Source organism: Coregonus lavaretus, assembly GCF_964263955.1.
Source record: "Coregonus lavaretus genome assembly, chromosome: 26".
Taxonomy (NCBI): Eukaryota; Metazoa; Chordata; class Actinopteri; order Salmoniformes; family Salmonidae; genus Coregonus; species Coregonus lavaretus.
In genome coordinates, this window is record NC_140013.1 from 14,281,585 (window position 1) to 14,307,154 (window position 25,570).

General features: G+C 43.2%; 2 protein-coding genes across 2 annotated transcripts; both read right to left on the bottom strand.

Moving 5' to 3' along the window:
• Positions 1-511: 511 nt before the first annotated feature.
• On the bottom strand, positions 512-8,776 carry LOC311101291 (calpain-9-like). Its single transcript, XM_084142420.1, has 20 exons — positions 8,317-8,776; positions 7,077-7,146; positions 6,457-6,575; positions 6,150-6,283; positions 5,658-5,829; positions 5,350-5,421; positions 5,057-5,148; positions 4,889-4,963; positions 4,584-4,747; positions 4,216-4,373; positions 3,798-4,006; positions 3,034-3,073; positions 2,837-2,911; positions 2,672-2,732; positions 2,314-2,378; positions 1,851-1,919; positions 1,477-1,555; positions 1,172-1,288; positions 854-912; positions 512-663 (listed from the first exon to the last, which is right to left on the bottom strand). Exons 1-20 carry the CDS (start codon positions 8,563-8,565, stop codon positions 637-639), a joined length of 2,106 nt encoding a protein of 701 aa, XP_083998546.1. The 5' UTR covers positions 8,566-8,776; the 3' UTR covers positions 512-636.
• A 5,019-nt stretch (positions 8,777-13,795) lies between these two features.
• Positions 13,796-18,655, bottom strand: LOC311101607 (eukaryotic translation initiation factor 3 subunit K-like). Its single transcript, XM_084142735.1, has 8 exons — positions 18,485-18,655; positions 17,934-18,032; positions 16,230-16,350; positions 15,034-15,111; positions 14,670-14,736; positions 14,494-14,571; positions 14,227-14,352; positions 13,796-13,941 (listed from the first exon to the last, which is right to left on the bottom strand). The coding sequence occupies exons 1-8, from the start codon at positions 18,544-18,546 to the stop codon at positions 13,910-13,912; spliced, it is 663 nt and encodes a 220-aa protein (XP_083998861.1). The 5' UTR covers positions 18,547-18,655; the 3' UTR covers positions 13,796-13,909.
• Between the last annotated feature and the right edge of the window lie 6,915 nt (positions 18,656-25,570).

A 25,570-nucleotide genomic window follows, 5' to 3' on the forward strand; every position in this document is an offset into this window, starting at 1 on the left:
AAGGACAATTCATTCAAGGTGTGCTTGTGTGCATCTGCAGCTGTTCTCCTTTGATATCAATGTTTATTGATCCTAATTTCAGTTATTCAAGATTGTTTAATAAGTCTGGGGGGGGGGGGGGGGGGGGGGGGGTGTTGAGAAGAGTACAAAATGAGGAGCTGTACTTCTTCAAGCTCGAATTTTAGCTTCTGAGTTATTTAACACAAGCACAACAGGAAATTGCTTGAAAGTTTGCCACAGTCCCCCTGGGTCTGGTATGTGCTTTTTTGACTATTCTTATATCAAGACCGTCCATAGAGTGTGATGCTTCAAAGCGGATATTTACACATACCAAAAGTCAAGGTCTCTCTGCAGAACATACATTTCTCAAAACGTTCCGTGTCCAAGTCCACTTCTCTACACTTATTCAGTCTGCTGAAAAGGAGGCAACAGAAAGTTAAACAGAATGACAGCATGCACTTAGTTGCTATGATGACATAGTATTGTTATGGAATGACTCAAATCTGATGTTCGGCACAAATAACTGAAAGTCTTTATTGCAAAATAAATCTACTATAAAACTTTTAATTTAAAACAATGCTGCAACAAAAACCAGTTGAATCGGCGGAGGAGGGGCTGAAATTCAATGAGAGCGGGTCAGTTGTACATCGTCATGTGGAGCCACTACAAACAGAAAAAAGGTGAGACACAACAAATCAATATTTCATTAAATGGCTGTCCAGGCCATTATGGCATGTGTGATCATATGCAAAAGCTGTTTTTTCATTCATTTTAAGTCTGCCGTATTCTGCATGTTTACTAGGCTGTGAGAAAAAGAGTGGGTTTTGATAATCTGTGTCCTGTGTGCTCTTACCTGTCTGTAGCTGACTGATATGGTCCCCATTCCCACAATGTCATAGGCTTGAAATTTATCTGTGAATGGAGCGAACATGATGAATTAGACCAATTAGCCTACATACAAATGCACATCCCCCACCCCCACACATTTTGCTCTTGCATGATAATTATTAAAAAATAAAGAAATAAAAAAAGTGCACCCCAAAAGTAACATCTCAATCTCGCTTGTATTTCTCTTCACTCATTTTAAATCCCACATCAATTAGTCTTCCTAAATTCCTATTTGCAGCCCTTGTTGGACCACACCGTTCTCTACACCTCTGCCCTCACTTACGGATCATGCTGTCCAGTTTCATCAGCAGGTAAAGGAAACCGGGGTAACTGATTGTCATGTCCGGCTCTGTGTAGCGCAGGCCGATCAGCTGCAGGACGAAGTCATCCACCCGCATGCCTAGACCAGACCAGACCAGACGAGCACAGATCAATTGATGTTCAACCACATTCCCTGCTGTTTCAGCACTGTAAATGCTGTTGGCATACTGTTCATATGGACCAATAAGGACCGAACATGAAGAGTGGTGTTTTGGCGCCCCCTAAAAGGCACCAATGGAAGCTTGTCATATCATAAGTGTGTTCTACCTGCAGCTTTCAAGGCAGGTGAGACTTCAGGGTACTCCAGCAACTGGGATTTGTTCTTGTCAAACGTCATGAATATATCCTGTTAAGTGGAAGATCAAGACCAGCATGACTGAATAATATTTTCAGACAAATATAATTCAAATCACTTCACATGCTTCGGAACGGGTCGTATGATTGAATTAGCTCAGTGACACATGACTGAATCAGAAGACACAAGTCACTATTATATTTCCTTTAGCCAATCACAATGCGACTTCAAAGACACAAAGCATGCTTTAGCCAATCAAACTACTGTCCAATCTTCTCATCATATTGAAAGAACAAAATGATTAAACCTTCCACTGATATACGGCTTAGTATGGTTTAGACCTTACCGTCCATTTCCTGATCTTGTCCCACAGTGCCTGGAACCCCTGCCAGTCTAGCTGAGCTAACCCCCGACTCTGGGTTGACACCGCAGTCAAGGAAATGGTCCATCAAAAATGCATGGCAAAATTAAGGTATTGGTAGATCAGCAGACCAAGTGAGGTCATGGTGGACAAGTTACCCTACCTTTGTATGTCTATGTACATACATGGCATTTTTGTAACGTTACACATTACATAGCCCTTTTTTATGGGAACTATGATCTTCAAACAGTCGGCCTAGCCGAGGCTCGAACCCCCATCGCCAGGGGGCACATGTGAGCTTAGACCGCTACACCAGAATCTGGCATACATTTAACCTATATTAACATGGTTATTGATCTATATCAACTAATGACCATATAGCCATGCTGAGACATGATGCACACTGGTTCAGCCATACATGTATTTCTTTCCCCAAGAGAAAGGATACATCCATGAGGACCACAAAGCTCTTGCAGTGCTCCAGGACCAGCTTCTTCTCGCTCCCCGCCAGCACTGCAGGCCACAGCCCAGGAAGAGAGCAGGAAGCCACACAGACAAAACATCAGTTAGGAACAGTTAAGACTTCCTCCTGCAGTGACATCACTACTTCCTAAATGTTCCCACAGTAGTTATGGCTTATGGAAGACTACTAAATCAGTAGAGGGATTCGTACAGTTTTCCAGAATTTCCCAGATGCATGTGGGCGAGGCAATGGCTACTGGATGACAGATGCCATTATAACAAGCTGTTGTAAAGGGTAAGTGTGTACAAGGTAATCAAAGGTGTGTTTGGACACAAACCCTTACCTCCGCATTTTATGGCCTCTGTTAGCAGGTTGAGAAGCTCCAAAGGTCGACACTCCCCTTTCTGTTGGGAGGTTTAAAAAAAAGAGAGTAAATATTGCATATCTTAGGCTAGAATAGAACAGTTTACATGGAACCTACTACATGGAGGTGGTGGCGTTATCTCACCTTGTTGCAGTGCTTCTTAAAGAGCTGTCGTGTGGCTTCAGGAGAGGGCAGAGCCGACATGTGTGGAAAGGAGGGCTGCAAGAGGGAGATCCACAGTGAAACACACAGGATCATCCATTTAGTCATATCACAAATACTCAACAGGGGGTGATGGATTGTGGATACTTTGGACTTCAATAGCATGCCATGACTTCTACCTGTGTAGGGCTTTCATCAGTGCCGGGCTTCTCAGCTGGCCTGCAAACACAAAGAAAATACAGAATCATATGGTTTAACTTGAGAAACAGACCTATTCATTGGTGGATAACATAACATATACACTGAGTGTACAAAACATTAGGAACACCTTCCTAATATTGAGCTGCACCCCCCCTTTTTCCTTCAGAACAGCCTCAATTCGTTGGGGCATGGGCTCTACAAGGTGTCGAAAGCATTCCACAGAGATGCTGATCCATGTTGACTCCAATGTTTCCCACAGTTGTCACGTTGGCTGGATGTCCTTTGGGTGGTGGACCATTCTTGATACACACGGGAAACTGTTGAGTGTGAAAAACCCAGCAGTGAAGCAGTTCTTGACACACTCAAACCGGTGCACCTAGCACCTATTACCATACCCCGTTCAAAGGCACTTAAATATTTTGTCTTGCCCATTCACCCTCAGAATGACACACTCACAATCCATGTCTTGATTGTCCCAAGGCTTAAAAATCCTTCTTTAACCTGTCTCCTCCACTTCATCTACACTGATTGAAGTGGATTTAACAAGTGACATCAATAAGGGAACATAGCTTTCACCTGGATTCACCTGGTCAGTCTATGTCATGGAAAGAGTGTGTGTTCCTCATGTTTTGTAAACTCAGTGTAATTTAGAGAGCGTTTTCTTGACTGAATGCCCTGATACCTTAACATATATCATAGGTAACTCTTCCTCCAACCTCCAGTCATGGACTGATCCACTCACGATGCATCGTTGCCCTTTTCTGTCAACACCCGCAGGATGAACTCTCCCTGCTGATTGGTCTCCGCGGTGGAAGGGATGATGACATAATGGCCGGGCGCCAGGCGACCGCGAATCACCAGCTCTGTTCGCTGGACGTAACCCTGGGTGCTGATGAGTGGGCGGAGCAAGCTCAGGTCCAGAGAGGACAGGTAAGCACACTCTGAGCATGCCTGGGAAGAAAGGGGTAGATACTGTAGTGTGTACACACATTTCCACACTGAGAAATATGCTGCCACACTCAAATATTCCCTCACTTCCTCTCTTCTTTTCTCTGTCATATTTATTGTGGCTCATTTAAATCTACTCTGGTTGTATTTCCTGTTGGGTGTGTTTGTGTATGTGTGCATACATTCATGTGCAGGTGCGTGCGTGTGTGTACCTTGTAGATATCCAGGCCGATGCCCAGGTGGACTCCTCTGAGTCTCTGGTGCTTCTGCATGAGGGCCACCAGGAAGGAACAGGTCAGCTCAGGGTCACTGGGGTCATCGTCCTCCTCCAACAGGGTCAAGTGGAACTGAGGGTTCTGCCAGAACCAGACTGGACACACATATCCAGTACATAAAGATGATGTACAATACTAAATATTTATGTACAATACTAAATATGTATGTGCAATACTAAATATTTATGTACAATAAGGCACACACATGGATATCAATCTATTATTCTCTGATTATGTATGACTGAATTATTTGTTATGTCAGAGTTGTGGTGTGTGTGTGTCAGTAGGATTGTGCCTTTTCTTACCCCCTCTGCGAGAACCCCCGGCGGAGATGTGTGGTACCCAGCTCCCATGATGCATTGTGCAGTTCCATGGTCTCTGTGTGGCGCCCGGCACGCTCAGGGTCTCCTCACTCAGGTGACACACCTCCATCGACTCAAAGTTCTGACGGAAGTCTGACACCGCCATCCTGAGGGAGAGAGAGGGAGAAGGAGAAAGAGATAGGGGGAGAGACAGACAGACAGTAAAGAGAGAGAGGTTATTAATATATGAGAACATGTGAAGTATGGAGGCACAAAGTGAGAGTCTATGAAGAGAGAGGTCCACTTACCAGAACTCCCCATCCTCCTTCTGAACCCTGTCCAGACGCTTCTGCTCCTCCTCACAAACATGACTCCACTCAGGCCTTTGAACAGACAAACACACTGAGGAACCTGCCCCAAACACACAGACACACACAGTGGTAATGGCGTGATTAATGGGTTAATAGTTAGCTAACCCATTCATGTCACTCCAGGGTCCCTCCCACTCTGTCTTTCCCCAGGGGTTGTGAACACGGACCAGCTCCACAGTCTCAAACTTTGTCTTCACCTGAGGGAGTGGAGGAGTGGGGGAGACAGAGAGTCACCCAAACTGAAAACCTATTTGACTATTAAACACAGGAAACCCAAAACCTCTGTACGTGTGCAGGTTTTAGCTGGTGGCTTTGGATACTATTGGCCTTGGTGTGCGGTCATGAATCTGAGAGTGAATTTGACAGTGCTTAGTATCCAGCAGAGGGGGTAGTCTTACTTTTTCAAGCCCGGTTAAAGAGTACGCATGTCTGAACAGGATTCCAAACTCATTTCTCTGCTCAAGGGGGCCCTGTGGGAAAATCAACCCACGCACACACAAAATATGTCAATGTGTAAGCAATGTAGAACAGATGGTTATACCACCGTATTCTGCTCACTGATACAATGATAGGAGTGGGTTTGAATCAAAATGCACATAGAAAAGGTTACACAAAATAATTATTCCATCAGAAAGATGAGCTTGGCACCTAGGTTTCATCACTACGTCCCCTGTAACTTCCCCAGAAACAGTACACACACACTCACCTGGCAGTTGGCACAGTTGATGAGGGCTCCCTTGGCCAGAAGGGGCTTGAGGAAGGCTGCCAGGTCCTTGGGCAGAGAAGCCACAGTCAGCACCTCCGTCATACCGCCAGTCATGTCCACCATGGCCTCGTGGGGGAAGCCCATGTTCAGGGCCTGATATCCCCCCTTCAGCCTGACAGAGACAGTGAATCCCAACAGGTAAGTTCCGTGGTCAGAGTCCAGAGCAGCATTCCAGTGCAGTGGACACACTGGTACATCCTGGTATCATCGACTTTGGCCTTATGCAACTTCAAAGCAAGAGGATGTAATCACACTGACAAGATAGAATGATGTTGACATGCAGTTCTAGACAAACACAGAATTAAAAGATCAAATCCTTTGCTTCTGCATCCAACCTCATACACAAAGACAGTGTGTGTGTGTATGAGACAGGATAGCAGAAAATAAAACCGCATGCATAGAACACCAAAGATCGCAGAGACAGATACTGACTTGGCGTAGGCCTTCTCCAACAGAGCGCTCCAGAACTCTCTTTTCTCTGAGGAGCACAGGTAGATCAGCTTGCCCTTTTGCGTAGGCAGCAGGTCATCAACCTTCACCTTCTTCCACTCGCCGTACTGCCAGAACTATAGACAGACAGACACATACAGGTTTTAATTTTAATCTCAGAGATGGGCATCAACAAACTCCAACTAAATAGTCATTCGCCCATATCTCCTATATACAGGAGTGCAAATTCAATAACCCTTGACAAATACTGTACAGCCTAATGAGGTGTGTTTAATGTCCTGAGGCTGACCCGGAAGGTAAAGCTGCCGTTGTAACCCTCCTGGAAGCTCTGTCCCATGGGCACCACCCGCTCCAACAGCGGGCGATGCAGGGAGAGGGACGCCACCGCAGACAGGAACCAGCAGTCATCTAATCAGAGAGCAGGGAAGGACAGAGGGACAGGTAAAGGTATATTATATATCACATTCACTTCACTGGGTAAGTAGTTTGATGATGGCCACCTGGCGTTTACTGTACAGTAGGTCAGACATAGAATGAATTAATGACGTCAAAGCCATTCTGTACTCTTGGGTAGAACTTTGACATCATTGGGAAAGGAAACAGATCAACCGTATCCCAGCTTATTGTGGTACTGCAATGGCTGGAAACAAGACTACGGGCTCTATTCATTTTTTAAAAGCTGAAGCGTTACATATTCCACAATAGAAATTAAGGTAATTTCCGATTGAGCAGACATATGCAGCATTTACGGTGAATGAAGCTTCCACTAAAGCGGGAACATGGCCTTAAATTTCAATCACGCTGTAAAGCTGAACTTCTGCGATGAGGATTGAATAGGGCCCTAATATGTAAGGAAGCAGGTGGAAAGCCACTGCGTCGGTCAACATACATATGGAATATTCCACTTACTCAGAACCCCCTGACACACGTCCATACGTGTTGCTCCATCCACTATGAACTGTGCTGAAGGGCAGATATCCTGGGGAAGAAAGCAAGACACAACATGCCTCTTAAACTTTTTGCTGAGTTTCCCCTTTACTGGGTAAGATGAAATGGATAACCACATACCAGGGACATACATCTACTCTGTTTACATTATCTAAAGTAGTGGAGACTTTAACCCAGCTGTCCTCACTCACAACTGTTGCCTTCACAGTTTGGTTTATTTATGATTGACTGAACACTACTAGGCCTACCATAAATAAATAAACTGAAAAAAGTGCCTAGATATACCGTGACAGGCATTGTTGACCTAAGACTCCATCTTCAATGGAGAGTAACAAAGCAAATACAACATGTATAAGGTTGGTAAGGAGACCTTTGTGTCTTTATGACAAAAACCAGCCAAACAGACTTGGCTCTGTCCAGTCCAGGGATTGGATGTTCATAATGTATGGAAACATTGTTCTGGGTGTTTTTTAACATTTAGCCATGACAGCTTGACAATTGGCTAAGCCTTCTGAAGATAAAATCACTATGACCTAGTCCTGCCCTAATGCAGTAGTCTTCAATCCAGGGCCTGTATTCATTAAGTGTTGTGCTATAGCAGGGGTATTCAACTCTTACCCTATGAGGTCTGGAGCCTGCTGGTTCTCTGTTCCATCTGATAATCAATAGTACCCACCTATGATTGAGTAATCAGGAGCTTGATGCACACCCTGTAGATCAAGGCCAGGATGGAAGAACACCGTCCCAATGTCTGAGTTTCTCACCACCACTTCATTGACATTTGGTTTTGGGTTACAAAAGCTAGGCCCTATACCAAACATTACCCACCCAACAAATATAATATGCATCTGTGGGTGTTTTGTTATGGCTGTTGTCAGTACAAGTCTGTAAATGCATGATTCTTAGCACATCTATAGGACCTGGAAGATAAGTACAGTATATGACACACCCTCAAAACTTGCATTTGTCATGCATTGAAAATAACTGTCCAGAAAAGACATCTGTCCACCCGTTGTCCATGCAAAAATATATCACACTCAGTGTATTGCAATTATACATAACATGGTATGTTCGATGGTTTTATTCATACACTTTTGTAAGAGATAGGTTTCCACTTAAATTAAGTATTTTCATTAATGCATTGGTATAAATGTTTTAGCTTTTTTAATATAACCGTTATAACAATGTCATACTGCGCTACCTTTGGGCGTCTCCATTCCATCGCGGGTTGAAGAAGCATATCTCCCATTGGAAAGTCGTGGTCAACGAATAACCCATCATCCATTGAATTAGCGCCATTATCAGGTTTATGAAGAACTGGAGAAGGCTCGTCAGCGAGTAGTGACGATTGCCATCGTTTGGAGGTAAACGAGCTTCCGAGATCTTCCGTCGTTGCCTCTCCTGTACCTATTTCTGCGACCGGAGTCTGCTTGTCATTACTGTCACTCATACCGTCGCAATTATTTCTGAATGTCCTTACAAAACTGATAGGCTGTTTGTTGTAGAGTTAAAATATTGCGTGCAGCGAAACCCTACTTTTTGAACGCAATTGCTTTATCCACTTTTGAAGTCTTATCCAGGAGTTACCGTACCAACTTTTATAGAGTCTTCCGACTTTGTAGCCTTGAACCGATTTACCTTGTCAAATGTCCATTGGCCACACCCTCAGTACTGCACAGTAGCTCACCTGTGCAGCCTGCGAAAGTTGCTTGCGTGCGCACTTTGCGCTCTCATGATTCATAAGTCATTGCATGATGCCCCCAAGTCATATACACTGAACAAAAATATAAACGCAACATGTAGTGTTGGACCCATGTTTCATTAGCTGAAATAAAAGACCCAGAAATGTTCCATATGCACAAAAAGCTTATTTCTATAAAATGTTGTGCACACAGTGTACATCCCTGTTAGTGAGCATTTCTCATTTGCCAAGATAATCGATCCACCTGACAGGTGTGGCATATCAAGAAGCTGATTAAACAGCATGATCATTACATAGGTGCACCTTCTGCTGGGGACAATAAAAGGACAGCAGAATGTGCAGTTGTCACAACACAATGCCACAGATGTCTCAAGTTGAGGGAGCGGCATTTGGCAGAGTGCCCTATGGTGGCGGTGGGGTTATGATATGGGCAGACCTAAGCTACAGTCAGTGAACACAATTGCATTTTATCGATGGCAATTTGAATGCACAGAGATACCGTGACGACATCCTGAGGCACATTGTCGTGCCATTCGTCCACCGCCATCACCTTATGTTTCAGCATGATAATGCACTGCCCCATGTCGCAAGGATCTGTATACAATTCCTGGAAACTGAATATGTCCCAGTTCTTCCATGGCCTGTATACTCACCAGACAGCGTGTTCCAGTTCCCGCCAATATCAGGCAATTTCGCACAGCCTTTGAAGAGTGGGCCAACATTCCACAATCAACAGCCTGATCAACTCTATGAGAAGGAGATGTTGCGCTGCATGAGGCAAATGGTGGTCACACCAGATACTGACTGGTTCTGATCCATGCCTCTACCTTTTTTATGTCTGTGACGAACAGATGCACATCTGTATTCCCATTCGTGAAATCCATAGATTAAGGCCTAATTGACTGATTTCCTTATTTGAACTGTAACTCAGTAAAATCTTTGAAATTGTTGCATGTTGCGTTTATATTTGTTCAGTGTAGCTTATTTCGTAATTAGTCTAAGGAATGTTTTGTGTGTAGTTATGACAAATGATGATTAGGCATCAATTGCAAAAATGTAGATTTCTTGTCCCCAGGCTCAGAACAGGCTTGAACAGGATACAGACAGCGTTCATTTACTGACATGTAAAGCATACCTGCCAACTTTTCAAAAAACCTTGGAGGGAGATTTTGTCCTGGGTCCGCCTGGGTCCTGCAGTCGGTGAAAAGCAATTGCACTGCCTGCGTCTCAGAACTGCGGCCGCCTTGATCTCATGAGGTTATCATTGCCTACGTGTGCATGACGTCAGAGAAAGTCGGGATCAAGTCGGACACAAATCTAACCAGCATGCATTGGGCGGTGATCGATTCTGCGCAGACCTGGCTCATCTCAAATGAGCCTCTTGTCTATGATCTGTCGGCATGGTTATACTGGCTTGTGGCCTTCTTGGAGGCCTTGATGATATCGGAGGGGGGCTCCCATTTGAAGCAGGGCTCCAGATAGGCATCTTTATGGTCATTATTGAGGACAGGGTGCCATGCAATGCTAGGCTGTTTCTTCTCTTGGTTTTGTTCAGTCCCACAACTGAAAACACCCTATCAGCATCTGCGTTTGCATGGGGCAACACCAGGACAAGCTTGGCGACGGCAGCAAGCCTCTCGAATTCTTTGGCTCCTGTCACCTATGGAAAATGCACCAAAACACAATGGAAAAACATACCTTGATTTTTGATTGATTAATACTGTAAGTATACTGTAGGTTGATCCATTAACAAAGTTCAGATAAAAACATGCATAATTTGCAACATGCATGACACATATATGCATGCAACAATTTTAAGCAACAGATGTAGCCAAGCCACACCTGCCAAAAGGAAAGTCAAAAAAGGAAAAAATGTTTACCTTATTCTTCCGGGTTGCCATTTCAGCCCAGAAGCTTTCCATTTCAGTTTCGTCCTGCAGGGATATCATTGGCATGGTCTGATAATTTAGAAACTCCTCACCCAGAAGGTCATGCTCCTCTGGCCCATGGTATGGGAGGAGATGGGGAAACCTATTTATGAAAGTAGAGTTACAAGTTGTTACGTTTTAGGTACAGTGGGGGAAAAAAGTATTTAGTCAGCCACCAATTGTGCAAGTTCTCCTACTTAAAAAGATGAGAGAGGCCTGTAATTTTCATCATAGGTACACGTCAACTATGACAGACAAAATTAGAAGAAAAAAAATCCAGAAAATTACATTGTAGGATTTTTAATGAATTTATTTGCAAATTATGGTGGAAAATAAGTATTTGGTCAATAACAAAAGTTACTCAATACTTTGTTATATACCCTTTGTTGGCAATGACACAGGTCAAACGTTTTCTGTAAGTCTTCACAAGGTTATCACACACTGTTGCTGGTATTTTGGCCCATTCCTCCATGCAGATCTCCTCTAGAGCAGTGATGTTTTGGGGCTGTCGCTGGGCAACACAGACTTTCAACTCCCTCCAAAGATTTTCTATGGGGTTGAGATCTGGAGACTGGCTAGGCCACTCCAGGACCTTGAAATGCTTCTTACGAAGCCACTCCTTCGTTGCCCGGGCGGTGTGTTTGGGATCATTGTCATGCTGAAAGACCCAGCCACGTTTCATCTTCAATGCCCTTGCTGATGGAAGGAGGTTTTCACTCAAAATCTCACGATACATGGCCCCATTCATTCTTTCCTTTACACGGATCAGTCGTCCTGGTCCCGTTGCAGAAAAACAGCCCCAAAGCATGATGTTTCCACCCCCATGCTTCACAGTAGGTATGGTGTTCTTTGGATGCAACTCAGCATTCTTTGTCCTCCAAACACGACGAGTTGAGTCTTTACCAAAAAGTTCTATTTTGGTTTCATCTGACCATATGACATTCTCCCAATCCTCTTCTGGATCATCCAAATGCACTCTAGCAATCTTCAGACGGGCCTGGACATGTACTGGCTTAAGCAGGGGGACACGTCTGGCACTGCAGGATTTGAGTCCCTGGCGGCATAGTGTGTTACTGATGGTAGGCTTTGTTACTTTGGTCCCAGCTCTCTGCAGGTCATTCACTAGGTCCCCCCGTGTGGTTCTGGGATTTTTGCTCACCGTTCTTGTGATCATTTTGACCCCACGGGGTGAGATCTTGCGTGGAGCCCCAGATCGAGGGAGATTATCAGTGGTCTTGTATGTCTTCCATTTCCTAATAATTGCTCCCACAGTTGATTTCTTCAAACCAAGCTGCTTACCTATTGCAGATTCAGTCTTCCCAGCCTGGTGCAGGTCTACAATTTTGTTTCTGGTGTCCTTTGACAGCTCTTTGGTCTTGGCCATAGTGGAGTTTGGAGTGTGACTGTTTGAGGTTGTGGACAGGTGTCTTTTATACTGATAACAAGTTCAAACAGGTGCCATTAATACAGGTATGAGTGGAGGACAGAGGAGCCTCTTAAAGAAGAAGTTACAGGTCTGTGAGAGCCAGAAATCTTGCTTGTTTGTAGGTGACCAAATACTTATTTTCCACCATAATTTGCTAATAAATTCATTAAAAATCCTGCAATGTGATTTTCTGGATATTTTTTCCTCAATTTGTCTGTCATAGTTGACATGTACCTATGATGAAAATTACAGGCCTCTCTCATCTTTTTAAGTGGGAGAACTTGCACAATTGGTGGCTGACCAAATACTTTTTTCCCCCACTGTATATGTGCTTTCTTGAGCAGGGGGACCTTGCGGGCGCTGCAGGATTTCAGTCCTTCACGGCGTAGTGTGTTACCAATTGTTTTCTTGGTGACTATGGTCCCAGCTGCCTTGAGATCATTGACAAGATCCTCCCGTGTAGATCTGGGCTGATTCCTCACCGTTCTCATGATCATTGCAACTCCACGAGGTGAGATCTTGCATGGAGCCCCAGACCGAGGGAGATTGACAGTTCTTTTGTGTTTCTTCCATTTGCGAATAATCGCACCAACTGTTGTCACATTCTCACCAAGCTGCTTGGCGATGGTCTTGTAGCCCAGTCCAGCCTTGTGTAGGTCTACAATCTTGTCCCTGACATCCTTGGAGAGCTCTTGGCCATGGTGGAGAGGTTTGGAATCTGATTGATTGCTTCTGTGGACAGGTCACTTTTATACAGGTAACAAACTGAGATTAGGAGCACTCCCTTTAAGAGTGTGCTCCTAATCTCAGCTCGTTACCTGTATAAAAGACACCTGGGAGCCAGAAATCTTTCTGATTGAGAGGGGGTAAAATACTTATTTCCCTCATTAAAATGCAAATCAATTTATAACAATTGACATGCGTTTTTCTGGATTTTGTTGTTGTTATTCTGTCTCTCACTGTTCAAATAAACCTACCATTAAAATTATAGACTTATCATTTCTTTGTCAGTGGACAAATGTACAAAATCAGCAGGGAATCAAATACTTTTTTCCCTCACTATATGTCCTGGGATAAAAACATTGGGTTGTTATTTTACCTGAAATGCACAAGGTCCTCTACTAAAACAATTAATCCACAGATAAAAGGGTACCGAGTTCGTTTCTAGTAATCTCTTCTCCTTTAGGCTTCTTCTTCTTTGGACGTTATATTGCGTTTGGCAACCAACTTTAAAAAGGTGCATTACCACCACCAACTGGACTGGAGTGTGTCTTTCAATCGCCCATGTGGGTATATGCTCCTAAAAACCAATGAAGAGATGGGAGAGGTGGGACTTGCAGCGCGTCACAAATAGAACCAAGTTATATTTTAGCGCCTGGCCACTCAGACGCTCGCGAGCAGTGTGGATGCAATGATTGAATAACATGTATGTGTACATTTATTTTGAAACGCACGCGATGTGTCCGGTCAGCATGTTAGGCACAACCACATTTTATCACAGGTAAAAAAAAAAGGAAATATACAGTCCCTATTTCTGGTAATAATTCATTTCCTGGAATGGACTTAAGGTTAACATCAGAGACTAGTTCAATGTAATCAGTGAAAAGATCGGGACACTTTGGGCCTGAGTTTGAATGGATAATTAACATTTATTGTGAAAGGTTGGTTTGAGGTATATGTACTGCTGTATAAATGTTTTATTGTGCATTCTGAGTGTTTGTGCAGATGTGTCTGGGTATCACTGAGATGTGGCCATGATGCTGGATACACCTGTGGAAAGAGGGACAGAAACAAAGGAAAATACAGGAGAGAAAGGGGGAGAGGAAGACAGAAGGGAGCAGGAGAAAACAATGGGAAAGAAAGTCAACAAAATTGTCTTTCCATTAAAAGTCTTAGGTTACATAAAGCTACACTGACAGGGGTGATGGGGTGGAAGGAGAAGTTGAACTTTGAAAATGTATGCTAAAAGTGACTATAGACAAACAAAACAAAGCAACTTCAATGGATACCAGCAAACAAGACAGAAACTGGGACACAAGACAAGGAAACACTCACTCTCAAAGTCAATCTTTTCAACAATGTTCTTGGGCTTGACGCTCTCCTCCTGGTTAAAGATGAAGATCTGCCCTTCCTCGTTCTCCGTCCACCCGTACTTGCTCATCCACACCTTCACCTGCATGTCTGTATGGGGAGCAGGAAGTCAAATGAGCAGGGTGAAGTGAGATATGACTTGCAGATAATTAACACTGTAGAGTCACAAAGAAAGGAAATCAATAGGACAGCACTCTCCAAAATATATACATTTTAAATGAATGGTCTTACCAAGGGGATCACCCAGCATCTCAGCCAGAAGTCGATGCTCAATGTTCTGGTATGTGATTCCAACCACATGGCAGATAACTGTGGAGAGAGCAGCAGTTAGACAAGGCTATTATCACGTTTTTATTGCAATATTATGCAGTCATCAACTAAACTTGATTTCCAAATATTCTACTCACACTTGCGCACTGAGTCCTCAAAGCCTGTGATGCCGTCAATGAATTCCCTGTTCTCCTCCAGACTGGACTGTGTGACAGACACAAAGGAATGAGTACCATACAATCATACCATTATGATAACTGGATGTCACATTTCATAAAGATGTAATGAAGTCATGATAGGGGTTGTCTATTAGTACAGCCATCAATGTCCAGTTAGAGCCACAATGTACAGTCATGTTTAACCTCAATGTTCTGTTTGTAACCGCTCCATGTCAGGATCCCAAAAATGATCTACCAATGATTGGAAAGTTGAGTGAAATCAGCAGGGCAAAAGGCGGGTGAAACAAAGAGACAGACAAACAGATATGTATTGTGTACATACCCAGAAGGACTGGAAATGGCAGGTCTCCAGGAGGTTCCCCAGGTACAGGATCTGCCTTATGGGGCGCTCCTCCTGCTGCTTCACTGTAGTCAAGGAAAGGCACCACACACAGAGCAAACAACTGGCCACATAAGACAGTAATGTCCACACCATTACTCCAACACAAACCCCGGAGAACAACAATCAAACAAAACACATTTTTGTAGGCTTGGGCGGTATCCAGATTGCCATACTTTCATACCGACCTTGTGCCATACTGGGTATTCTGTAATACCGGCCCTGAACACAAGGGGAGCTATTTTCCAACCTCACTGAGCCATTGTAATCCAAAGGTTAGCAATGCTAACAAGTACATGTAAAATCCCATAGAGAATGCTAACTAAATGTTAACGAGTGCTTTGCAAACATTTTATACAGTCTCTGATCTAAAGTATTTGCAGGACAGACATCCCAGCTCATAAAGTTATACAAGCAACAACAAAAAAATGCTACTCACAGTTTGCTGCGAGCACAAAACAAATATAAGACAGCAAGGCTCTTGATCCAGGAGTGGATTATCTGCTGTTACTAAACAAAGTTTGATTTTGGAAGAAGTTAACTACTTAGCTAGATAGCTAACTAGCTACCAAATTAGCAAACCAAATGCACAACTGCAGAGCATTTAGCACATTTTAGTCAGTTAACTTAATAAGTTATAAGATATCTAGCTGGCAAACATATAGTTGTGAATTCCATACTGTAACTAGATCACCTGGCGCATGCTGCACAACAGTGAGTGACTCACAAGACTCCGGTCTCTTGTCTCTCATCGTTGTGTAATTGTAAAACAAACACCACGCGACTGGGGACTACCAGTAAGCGTCATAATGAAAACATTTGACAGGTGAAATTAAGAACACAATCTTCTTTATCTAACATATTGTACAAGTTGACTGCAGGTATTTACTTAAAAAGTAGCTACAAATATTCACACAAAAAAAAAAACGTCTAATACATATTTCCAACGGTATTGAAAAACCATCCTGTGGCCATTTCCAAATACCCCGGAATACAGTATACCGCCCAAGCCTAAATGATTATCAGTGTTTTTGAACAAATTATTGTCAATGTTTTTGTTGACAGGGAGTACAGAAGTGGACAAATTGCACTTGTTGCAGGATTATACTACTAGATTATACTGAGCACCAAAAGGATACGTGTGTCTGGTCAATCATGCACTTGCACAGAGTAAAGTCTGTGTGTGGTAGGTTGGTCAGGGCCTTGAGCAGAATCTGCGACGTCACTGTGACCTGGAAGTAGGCAGGGTTGAACTGGTACCTTAAGGAACAAGAACAGCATCTCTGTTACTGATATAGCCATGAGTGGTGTTCTGCTTGCCCGAGAATGTACACCTTAAGGTCCAAGGACCTTATGTTATTTTCAGAGGTAGAATGGCTCTGGCAGCCAAAAACTCCATCTACATGTGAATCAGTTCTCAATTGCGATACGGTTCTAGAAACATTAAGCCCTTTACCTTCATATCACATCAAAATAATTTCACAAATGCAAAATATACACTTACTGTACACTCTTTTAACAGTCTATATCACAGTTGACGCAGACTTTATTTTTCAGTTACAAAACGTTTCTGGCGACCTTCTTCAGTTACACACAGGTGTTCGGAGCATGCTAGATAGTAGAGATGTGCATCTCTCCTTACAAGCATGATTCAATACACATGGGCTCCAACGCGATACAGGAACGATACTTTTAGTTTGAAACAATTCTGTGTGTTTCGATTTGATTAGTGGAACGGGAAGCGATGCACTAACAATTGTTGTATGAACACATTCATTTTCCATTCTAAATTCATATCTAATACTGATGGAGCTCAGGAGCTGGATCTGTCTGACCTGACTTCTCTGAGTGGCCCTGTGTGTGTGAATGATGTAGTGTGTGAGCGGAGCTATTTGGCAGACCGAGCATCTACCACTGTTCATGTAAAAATTACCGAATGCACTGACTGTTTAAATATTTAGTACGGTGAACCTGGCAATCGAAAAGCCCCAATCAGCAGTTAGATGTGTGATCAGTTGTGTCCACTCCAGTAGCCTACACAGTTCCACCAGTAAAACACAATTTTCTACAGAGCATTTGGTAACAATGACCCAGCAAATTACATTAGTTGTCTAATTAATAAAGCCTATGATTTAATATTGCGAAAGCCATTTTACAAACATCTGAACGCTGAAGGTGACTCGGAGATGTAGCCTACGAATATTAGCACAGGGTAGACCTACCTCTCATTGGTGCGAGCAGCTGCGTTTCCCGCACTGTGCACAGTTGTTATCTGACTTGTAGATCAATGTCATGTATAACAGTTTGATAGGCTGAAGGAGAGGGCGCATCAATTCAGTCACAACAGATTGGAGGTATTTTCGGAATATGGCAGAAAAATAATAACTAAATAATGCACTCGCATCTTAAACATTTGAACCGGCGACCAATGATTATCAGTGAACCGTCACTACGAGATAGCTAATTAGTACAGGTGGTCAACTTCTGTCTTACGTAAACACGCAATGTAACATGGAGATATGGTCGTGTGGGAACACTAACCCTATCAAGGTGTGTATCAATTTAACCTTTTGCTTTTGAAAATGATTTCTCGTTGATATGATAAAGGTCCTTATGCTTCGCTGTTCATTTTCAGACTGAGCGCAGGGGCTCTTAACAAAACTCCCCTGTACAGAAGAAGCCTTTGTCCAATGACTCTTATGTGTAATGTAACTGAACTGAGAGTCAGGATCAAGGGCTGCTTGCCACCCAACAGGCAAATGGAACTACATATGTTATCCATTTTTTACAGGCCTTACAAACGTGATAGTAGTCAACAGACAGTCTGAGGTAGGGTGACTCACAATTTGAGGATAGCCAAATTGGCCTCTAGGTCGTAGGCATTTTCTTTAACTTGTGTTTCCACGTAGCGTTCCAGTGTTGAAAGGTTCTCTGGGTTGTATCTGAAAGAGATCATTAACAAAATAACATCAAGGGCATGGATTCAACAGATAGCCGACACAGCTAGTTAACTAACGTTACTTAAACTACAACACACAACAAGTTGTGCAAAAACATGCAGAGACCCAATCAATCTGCATCATAACCAACCAGCTGTCAAAGGATGTTGTTGTGCTCGCTAACTAACGTTAGCTTACAGTTTACCGGTACAAGCCGGTGTACCTAGCTAGCTAGTTAACGTTCGCTTACAAGTCATATTAGGTCAACCAAAGGTTTGTCAAACGTGCACGTCGTTAATGTTGGATATGTCTAATAAATTATTCCAACAGCTACGTTAACTGTAACTTTCTGCATACTTTCAAACAATCAAACTTAGCTAGCATTACGTAGCAGCAGCTAGCTAGCAAACTGAATGGGCTAGCTAAGCTAATATTTGTCAAACAAATTTCCATACCTATCAATTCCTCGTAAGAGCTTTCCCACGTTGGCTCTCATCTGTTCGAATGACGACGCCATTTGGTCCAAACTGTTCTTGCGGTGTTTTTGGTGCTAAAATCTAAGAAATCTGCACGTGGACCGAAAAGTAGAAAAGAGAGCGAGCGGAGGGAGAAAAGGCTTGGAACGGAAAGGGCTGTGGTGACGTGATGTAAACGGGAAGTTGGATTACTGACGTACCACAGAACATTTTACATTTTAGTCATTTAGCAGACGATTTTACCCAGAGCGATTTATAGTTAGTGCACACATGTTCATACTGGCCCCCCGTGGGAAACAAATCCACAACCCTGGCGTTGCAAGCGCCATGCTCTACCAACTGAACTACACGGGGCCCATGTACACTGAAACATGCATTGGAGACAGCCTAAAATCAACAAATCAGTATGTTTCATTTGTGAACATATAGACGAATGGCCAAATATATGCACAATATTTACAACTGACGAGCGTTTCGAATGACATGAATGCACCGAGGAGCGAAAATGTGATGGTTTTACTTCCATTATTTTCAATAGACTGAAACCACTATGGTTCCTACCCAAACAAAATGACAGTTGCATGGTAACTTTACTGCCTCCTATTGTTGTGATGGAGTATGAACTAGTACAATAAATATGTTGGTTGCTGTAAAATCAGTAGATTTAGTATTGCTCTCACATTGTAATATGTTCTATAGTTATAATGTTGTGGTAATTAGCTAACCAATTTACTCCAAGAGCAGGGATCATCAATCAGATTCTTGAGCGGATGGTCAGGGGGCCGGAACATAATCACAAATCATTTGTAGACTGCAATTTGACCGCAATAATCCCAAACATATATCATATTTGACTAAAACATAATTACGATCACATGTATCTCTCTATTATGCGTGAGAATACTTGGGAACAGATTTCCAAAATAATAATTACTTGGAGCTGATTACCTGGTGTTTTTTATGTCCAACAATGGTTTATTAAAACCACCAGTTGGGGAACCCTGCCCTAGGGCATGTGGCATGTGAAATAGCCTATGCCTTATGCAACAGTGATCTATTTTTCAGTGGTGATGTGTGGTTTCTAGGGGACTGCACAAGTTTCCATTTAAGACATTACTTCCATTTATGGCCAAACTTTTAAATGACATAGGCATTGATTGTCGTATGCATACCACAACTAAGGCCATATAGTCTAATTTCAAACCTGATCATCAGCCACGCCATCCCCTACACCTTAATTACCCTTTCGTTGTTCAAATGAAGGTAATCTGTGGTTGCTTGCTATATGCCTACACAATATATACAAAAGTATGTGGACACCCCTTCAAATTAGTGGATTCGGCTATTTCAGCCACATCCGTTGCTGACAGGTGTATAAAATCGAGTACACCGCCATGCAATCTCCATAGACAAACATTGGCAGCAGAATGGCCTTACTGAAGAGCTCAGTGACTTTCAACGTGGCAACAAGTCAGTTCGTTAAATTTCTGCCCTGCTAGAGCTGCCCCGGTCAACTGTAAGTGCTGTTATTGTGAAGTGGAAACATCTAGGAGCAACAGCTGAGTGCTGAAGCGTGTATCGCGTAAAAATCGTCTGTCCTCGGTTGCAACACTCACTACAGAGTTCCAAACTGCCCCTGGAAGCAAAGTCAACACAATAACTGTTAGTCTGGAGCTTCATAAAATGGGTTTCCATGGCTGAGCAGCCGCACACAAGCCTAAGATCACCATGCGCAATGCCAAGCGTCGGCTGGAGTGGTGTAAAGCTCGCCGCCATTGGACTCTGTAGCAGTAGAAACGCGTTCTCTGGAGTGATGAATCACACTTCACCATCTGGCAGTCCGACGGACGTATCTGGATTTGGCGGATGCCAGGAGAACGCTTCCTGATTACCTGATTGGAGCTACCTGCCCCAATGCATAGTGCCAACTGTAAAGTTTGGTGGAGGAGGAATAATGTTCTGGGGCTGTTTTTCATGGTTCGGGCTAGGCCCCTTAGTTCCAGTGGAGAGAAATCTTAACGCTACAGCATACAATTACATTCTAGATTATTCTGTGCTTCCAACTTAGTAGCAACAGTTTGGGGAAGGCCCTTTCCTGTTTCAGCATGACAATGACACCGTGGACAAAGCGAGGTCCATACAGAAATGCTTTGTCAAGATCGGTGTGGAAGAACTTGACTGGCCTGCACAGAGCCCTGACCTCAACCCCATTGAACACCTTTGGGATGAATTGGAACTCCAACTGCGAGCCAGGCCTAATCAGTGCCTGTCCTCACTAATGCTTTGTGGCTGAATAGAATTTAGTGGAAAGCCTTCCCAGAAGAGTGGAGGCTGTTATAGCAGCAAAGGGGGGACCAACTCCAAATTATTACCCATGATTTTGGAATGAGATGCTCGACGAGCAGGTGTCCACATACTTTAGTGTATGTCTAACACCAGTGGGTGTTTGTGTGCTATGGCCTTTGACAGACACACTGTGGGCTTGCTCAGACAGGGGATGGCAAAGACCAGGCAGGGGGTGGGGTGTTAAATGTCAGAGTTTTCTGACATTGATATGTGATATAACTAATGCAAAATGTGTATTCACTCGTCTACAATACAATAGTTAATTAAATGGTTACCGGGACTATCTGCATTGACCCTATCTTGCACTGACTATGCCTACTCTCAAAACGATGTATACACTATATACAGTGAATTCGGAAAGTATTCAGACCATTTGACCTTTTTCATATTTTGTTATGTTACAGCCTTATTCTAAAATGGATTCAATTGTGTTTTTCCCCTCATCAATCTACACACAACACCCCATAATGACAAAGCAAAAACAGGTTAGAAATGTTTGCAAATCTATTAAAAATAAAAAACTGAAATATTACATTTACATAAGTATTCAGACCCTTTACTCAGTACTTTGTTGCAGCACCTTTGTCAGCGATTACAACCTTGAGTCTTCTTGGGTATGACTCTACAAGCTTGGCTCACCTGTATTTGGGGAGTTTCTCCCATTCTTCTCTGCTGATCCTCTCAAGCTCTGTCAGGTTGGATGGGGAGCGTCGCTGTACAGCTATTATCAGGCCTCTCCAGAGATGTTCGATCGGGTTCAAGTCCGGGCTCTGGCTGGGCCTCTCAAGGACATTCAGAGACTTGTCCTGAAGCCACTCCTGCGTTGTCTTGGCTGTGTGCTTAGGGTCGTTGTCCTGTTGGAAGGTGAACCTTCGCCCCAGTCTGGTGTCCTGAGCGCTCTGGAGCTGGTTTTCATTAAGGATCTCTCTGTACTTTGCTCCGTTCATATTTCCCTTGATCCTGACTAGTCTCCCAGTCCCTGCCGCTGACAAACATCCCCACAACATGATGCTGCCGCCACCATGCTTCACCGTAGGGATGGTATTGGCCAGGTGATGAGTGGTGCCTGGTTTCCACCAGACGTGATGCTTGGCATTTAGGCCAAATAGTTCAATCTTGGTTTCATCAAACCAGAAATTCTTGTTTCTCATGGTCTGAGAGTCTTTGGGTGCCTTTTTGGCAAACTCCAAGCGGGCTGTCATGTGCTTTTTACTGAGGAGTGGCTTCCGTCTGGCCATTCTACCACAAAGGCCTGATTGGTGGAGTGCTGCAGAGGCTGTTCTTCTGGAAGGTTCTCCCATCTCCACAGAGGAACTCTGGAGTGCTGTCAGATTGACCATCGGGTTCTTGGTCACCTCCCTGACCAAGGCCCTTCTCCCCCGATTTCTCAGTTTGGCCGGGCGGCCAGCTCTAGGAAGAGTCTTGGTGGTTCCAAACTTCTTCCATTTAAGAATGATGGAGGCCACTGTGTTCTTGGGGACCTTCAATGCTGCAGGAATGTTTTGGTACCCTTCCCCAGATCTGTGCCTCGACACAATCCTGTCTCGGAGCTCTACGGACAATTCCTTCAACCTCATGGCTTGGTTTTTGCTCTGACATGCACTGTCAACTGTGGGACCTTATATAGACAGGTGTGCGCCTTTCCAAATCATGTCCAATCAATTGAATTTACCACAGGTGAACTCCAATCAAGTTGTAGAAACATCTCAAGGATGATTAATGGAAACAGGATGCACCTTAGCTCAATTTCGAGTGTCATAGCAAAGGGTCTGAATACTTATGTAAATAAGGTATTTCAGTTTATTTTATTTTATACATTAGCAACATTTTATAAAAACCTATTTTCACTTTGTCATTATGGGGTATTGTGTGTAGATTGATGAGGATATGTTTTTATTTAATCCATTTTAGAATAAGGCTGTAAAAAGGGAAGAAGTGCAGAATGCACTGTATACACTCACACACACTACACTGACACTCTCACACAAACCCACACACATTCCATACACACACACACACACAACACACACATAACGACGCCACACGCACGCACACACACTTTCACACTCATCATATGCTGCTGCTGCTACTCTGTTCTTTATTTTACTCTTAATATTATCTATCCTGATGCCTAGTCACTTTACCCTACCTTCATATACATATCTACCTCAAATACCTCATACCCCTGCACAATGATCACAGTACTCCCTGTATATAGCTCCATTCTTGTATATTTTATTCTTCTTGTGTACATTATATATATATATATATATATATATATATATATATATATATATATATATATATATATACAGTGGGGGAAAAAAGTATTTAGTCAGCCACCAATTGTGCAAGTTCTCCCACTTAAAAAGATGAGAGAGGCCTGTAATTTTCATCATAGGTACACGTCAACTATGTCAGACAAATTGAGAAAAAATTGGTCACCTACAAACAAGCAAGATTTCTGGCTCTCACAGACCTGTAACTTCTTCTTTAAGAGGCTCCTCTGTCCTCCACTCATACCTGTATTAATGGCACCTGTTTGAACTTGTTATCAGTATAAAAGACACCTGTCCACAACCTCAAACAGTCACACTCCAAACTCCACTATGGCCAAGACCAAAGAGCTTTCAAAGGACACCAGAAACAAAATTGTAGACCTGCACCAGGCTGGGAAGACTGAATCTGCAATAGGTAAGCAGCTTGGTTTGAAGAAATCAACTGTGGGAGCAATTATTAGGAAATGGAAGACATACAAGACCACTGATAATCTCCCTCGATCTGGGGCTCCACGCAAGATCTCACCCCGTGGGGTCAAAATGATCACAAGAACGGTGAGCAAAAATCCCAGAACCACACGGGGGGACCTAGTGAATGACCTGCAGAGAGCTGGGACCAAAGTAACAAAGCCTACCATCAGTAACACACTATGCCGCCAGGGACTCAAATCCTGCAGTGCCAGACGTGTCCCCCTGCTTAAGCCAGTACATGTCCAGGCCCGTCTGAAGATTGCTAGAGTGCATTTGGATGATCCAGAAGAGGATTGGGAGAATGTCATATGGTCAGATGAAACCAAAATAGAACTTTTTGGTAAAGACTAAACTCGTCGTGTTTGGAGGACAAAGAATGCTGAGTTGCATCCAAAGAACACCATACCTACTGTGAAGCATGGGGGTGGAAACATCATGCTTTGGGGCTGTTTTTCTGCAACGGGACCAGGACGACTGATCCGTGTAAAGGAAAGAATGAATGGGGCCATGTATCGTGAGATTTTTAGTGAAAACCTCCTTCCATCAGCAAGGGCATTGAAGATGAAACGTGGCTGGGTCTTTCAGCATGACAATGATACCAAACACACCGCCCGGGCAACGAAGGAGTGGCTTCGTAAGAAGCATTTCAAGGTCCTGGAGTGGCCTAGCCAGTCTCCAGATCTCAACCCCATAGAAAATCTTTGGAGGGAGTTGAAAGTCTGTGTTGCCCAGCGACAGCCCCAAAACATCACTGCTCTAGAGGAGATCTGCATGGAGGAATGGGCCAAAATACCAGCAACAGTGTGTGATAACCTTGTGAAGACTTACAGAAAACGTTTGACCTGTGTCATTGCCAACAAAGGGTATATAACAAAGTATTGAGTAACTTTTGTTATTGACCAAATACTTATTTTCCACCATAATTTGCAAATAAATTCATTAAAAATCCTACAATGTAATTTTCTGGATTTTTTTTATTCTAATTTTGTCTGTCATAGTTGACGTGTACCTATGATGAAAATTACAGGCCTCTCTCATCTTTTTAAGTGGGAGAACTTGCACAATTGGTGCAAAATAAATATATATTAATTTTTTACTCTGCGTAGTTGGGGAGGGCTCGTAAGCAAGCATTTCACGGTAAAGTCTACACCCGTTGTATTCGGCGCATATGACATTTGATTTGATTTCACAATATCATGCTATATAGCCTGCTGTCATTCTAACAACAGTAGATGCATATTTGTGTACAACGTTTTGCTCTCAGCAGGTCCTGCAAATGTTTCCTCTCTTTTATTTTATTTTTCATTTCTTATCACCAATACTGGAGCAATGTGATGCCTTTGACTTATGTCCTTTTGTATTCAGAAAGTCAGAGAGTTCAATCAATTAAGTTTGCATCAGAATATATTTTTAAAAGCTTTCTCATTAACAATAAAATGTTAGATAATGAACGCTACCACTCTGAAGCATGGTAATTAAAATGGTTTAATATTGAACACTTCTTGTTTTTCATGTGTATCGACATGCTGCTCTACAGGAAGTCAGACCATTATAAATGGTTCCAAACGAGAGCAGCATTGCAGATTTGTAGCTCACACCTCTGCAGGCATGCCCAAGTGACAAGAGAAAACCCACACAGAAAACAGAGTAACGCAGCTGCACACACACACACACACACACACACACACACACACACACACACACACACACACACACACACACACACACACACACACACACACTACAAAGAATGTCAAAAATTGTGAAACTAAGTCTCTCTCTCTCTCTCTCTGATACACTCACTCCTTTACAGACTTACACCCAACAGGAAATAAAACCAGAGTAAATGTAAATGAGCTTCACTGAACATTACAGATAATTTAGTCCAGGCAACAAAGAGAGAGAAAAGAGACGAGAGAGAGTGGTGAGTGAAGAAGGAAGGTGAGAGGGTGTGGTGTGGTGTTTGTGC

Bases quoted from the DNA above. Each gene is read 5' to 3' on its own strand.
- LOC311101291 (XM_084142420.1), bottom strand. From the start codon at position 8,565: ATGAGTGACAGTAATGACAAGCAGACTCCGGTCGCAGAAATAGGTACA. The intron at 6,576-7,076 runs GTAAGTGGAATA...CTCTCTGATTAG, and splicing joins CGTGTGTCAGGGGGTTCTGA to ATGACTGCTGGTTCCTGTCT. The intron at 5,422-5,657 runs GTGAGTGTGTGT...ATTTTCCCACAG, and splicing joins TCAACTGTGCCAACTGCCAG to GGCCCCCTTGAGCAGAGAAA.
- LOC311101607 (XM_084142735.1), bottom strand. From the start codon at position 18,546: ATGGCGTCGTCATTCGAACAGATGAGAGCCAACGTGGGAAAGCTCTTA. The intron at 18,033-18,484 runs GTATGGAAATTT...GATCTCTTTCAG, and splicing joins CTCTTACGAGGAATTGATAG to ATACAACCCAGAGAACCTTT. The intron at 13,942-14,226 runs GTGAGTGTTTCC...CTCTTTCCACAG, and splicing joins TGAAAAGATTGACTTTGAGA to GTGTATCCAGCATCATGGCC.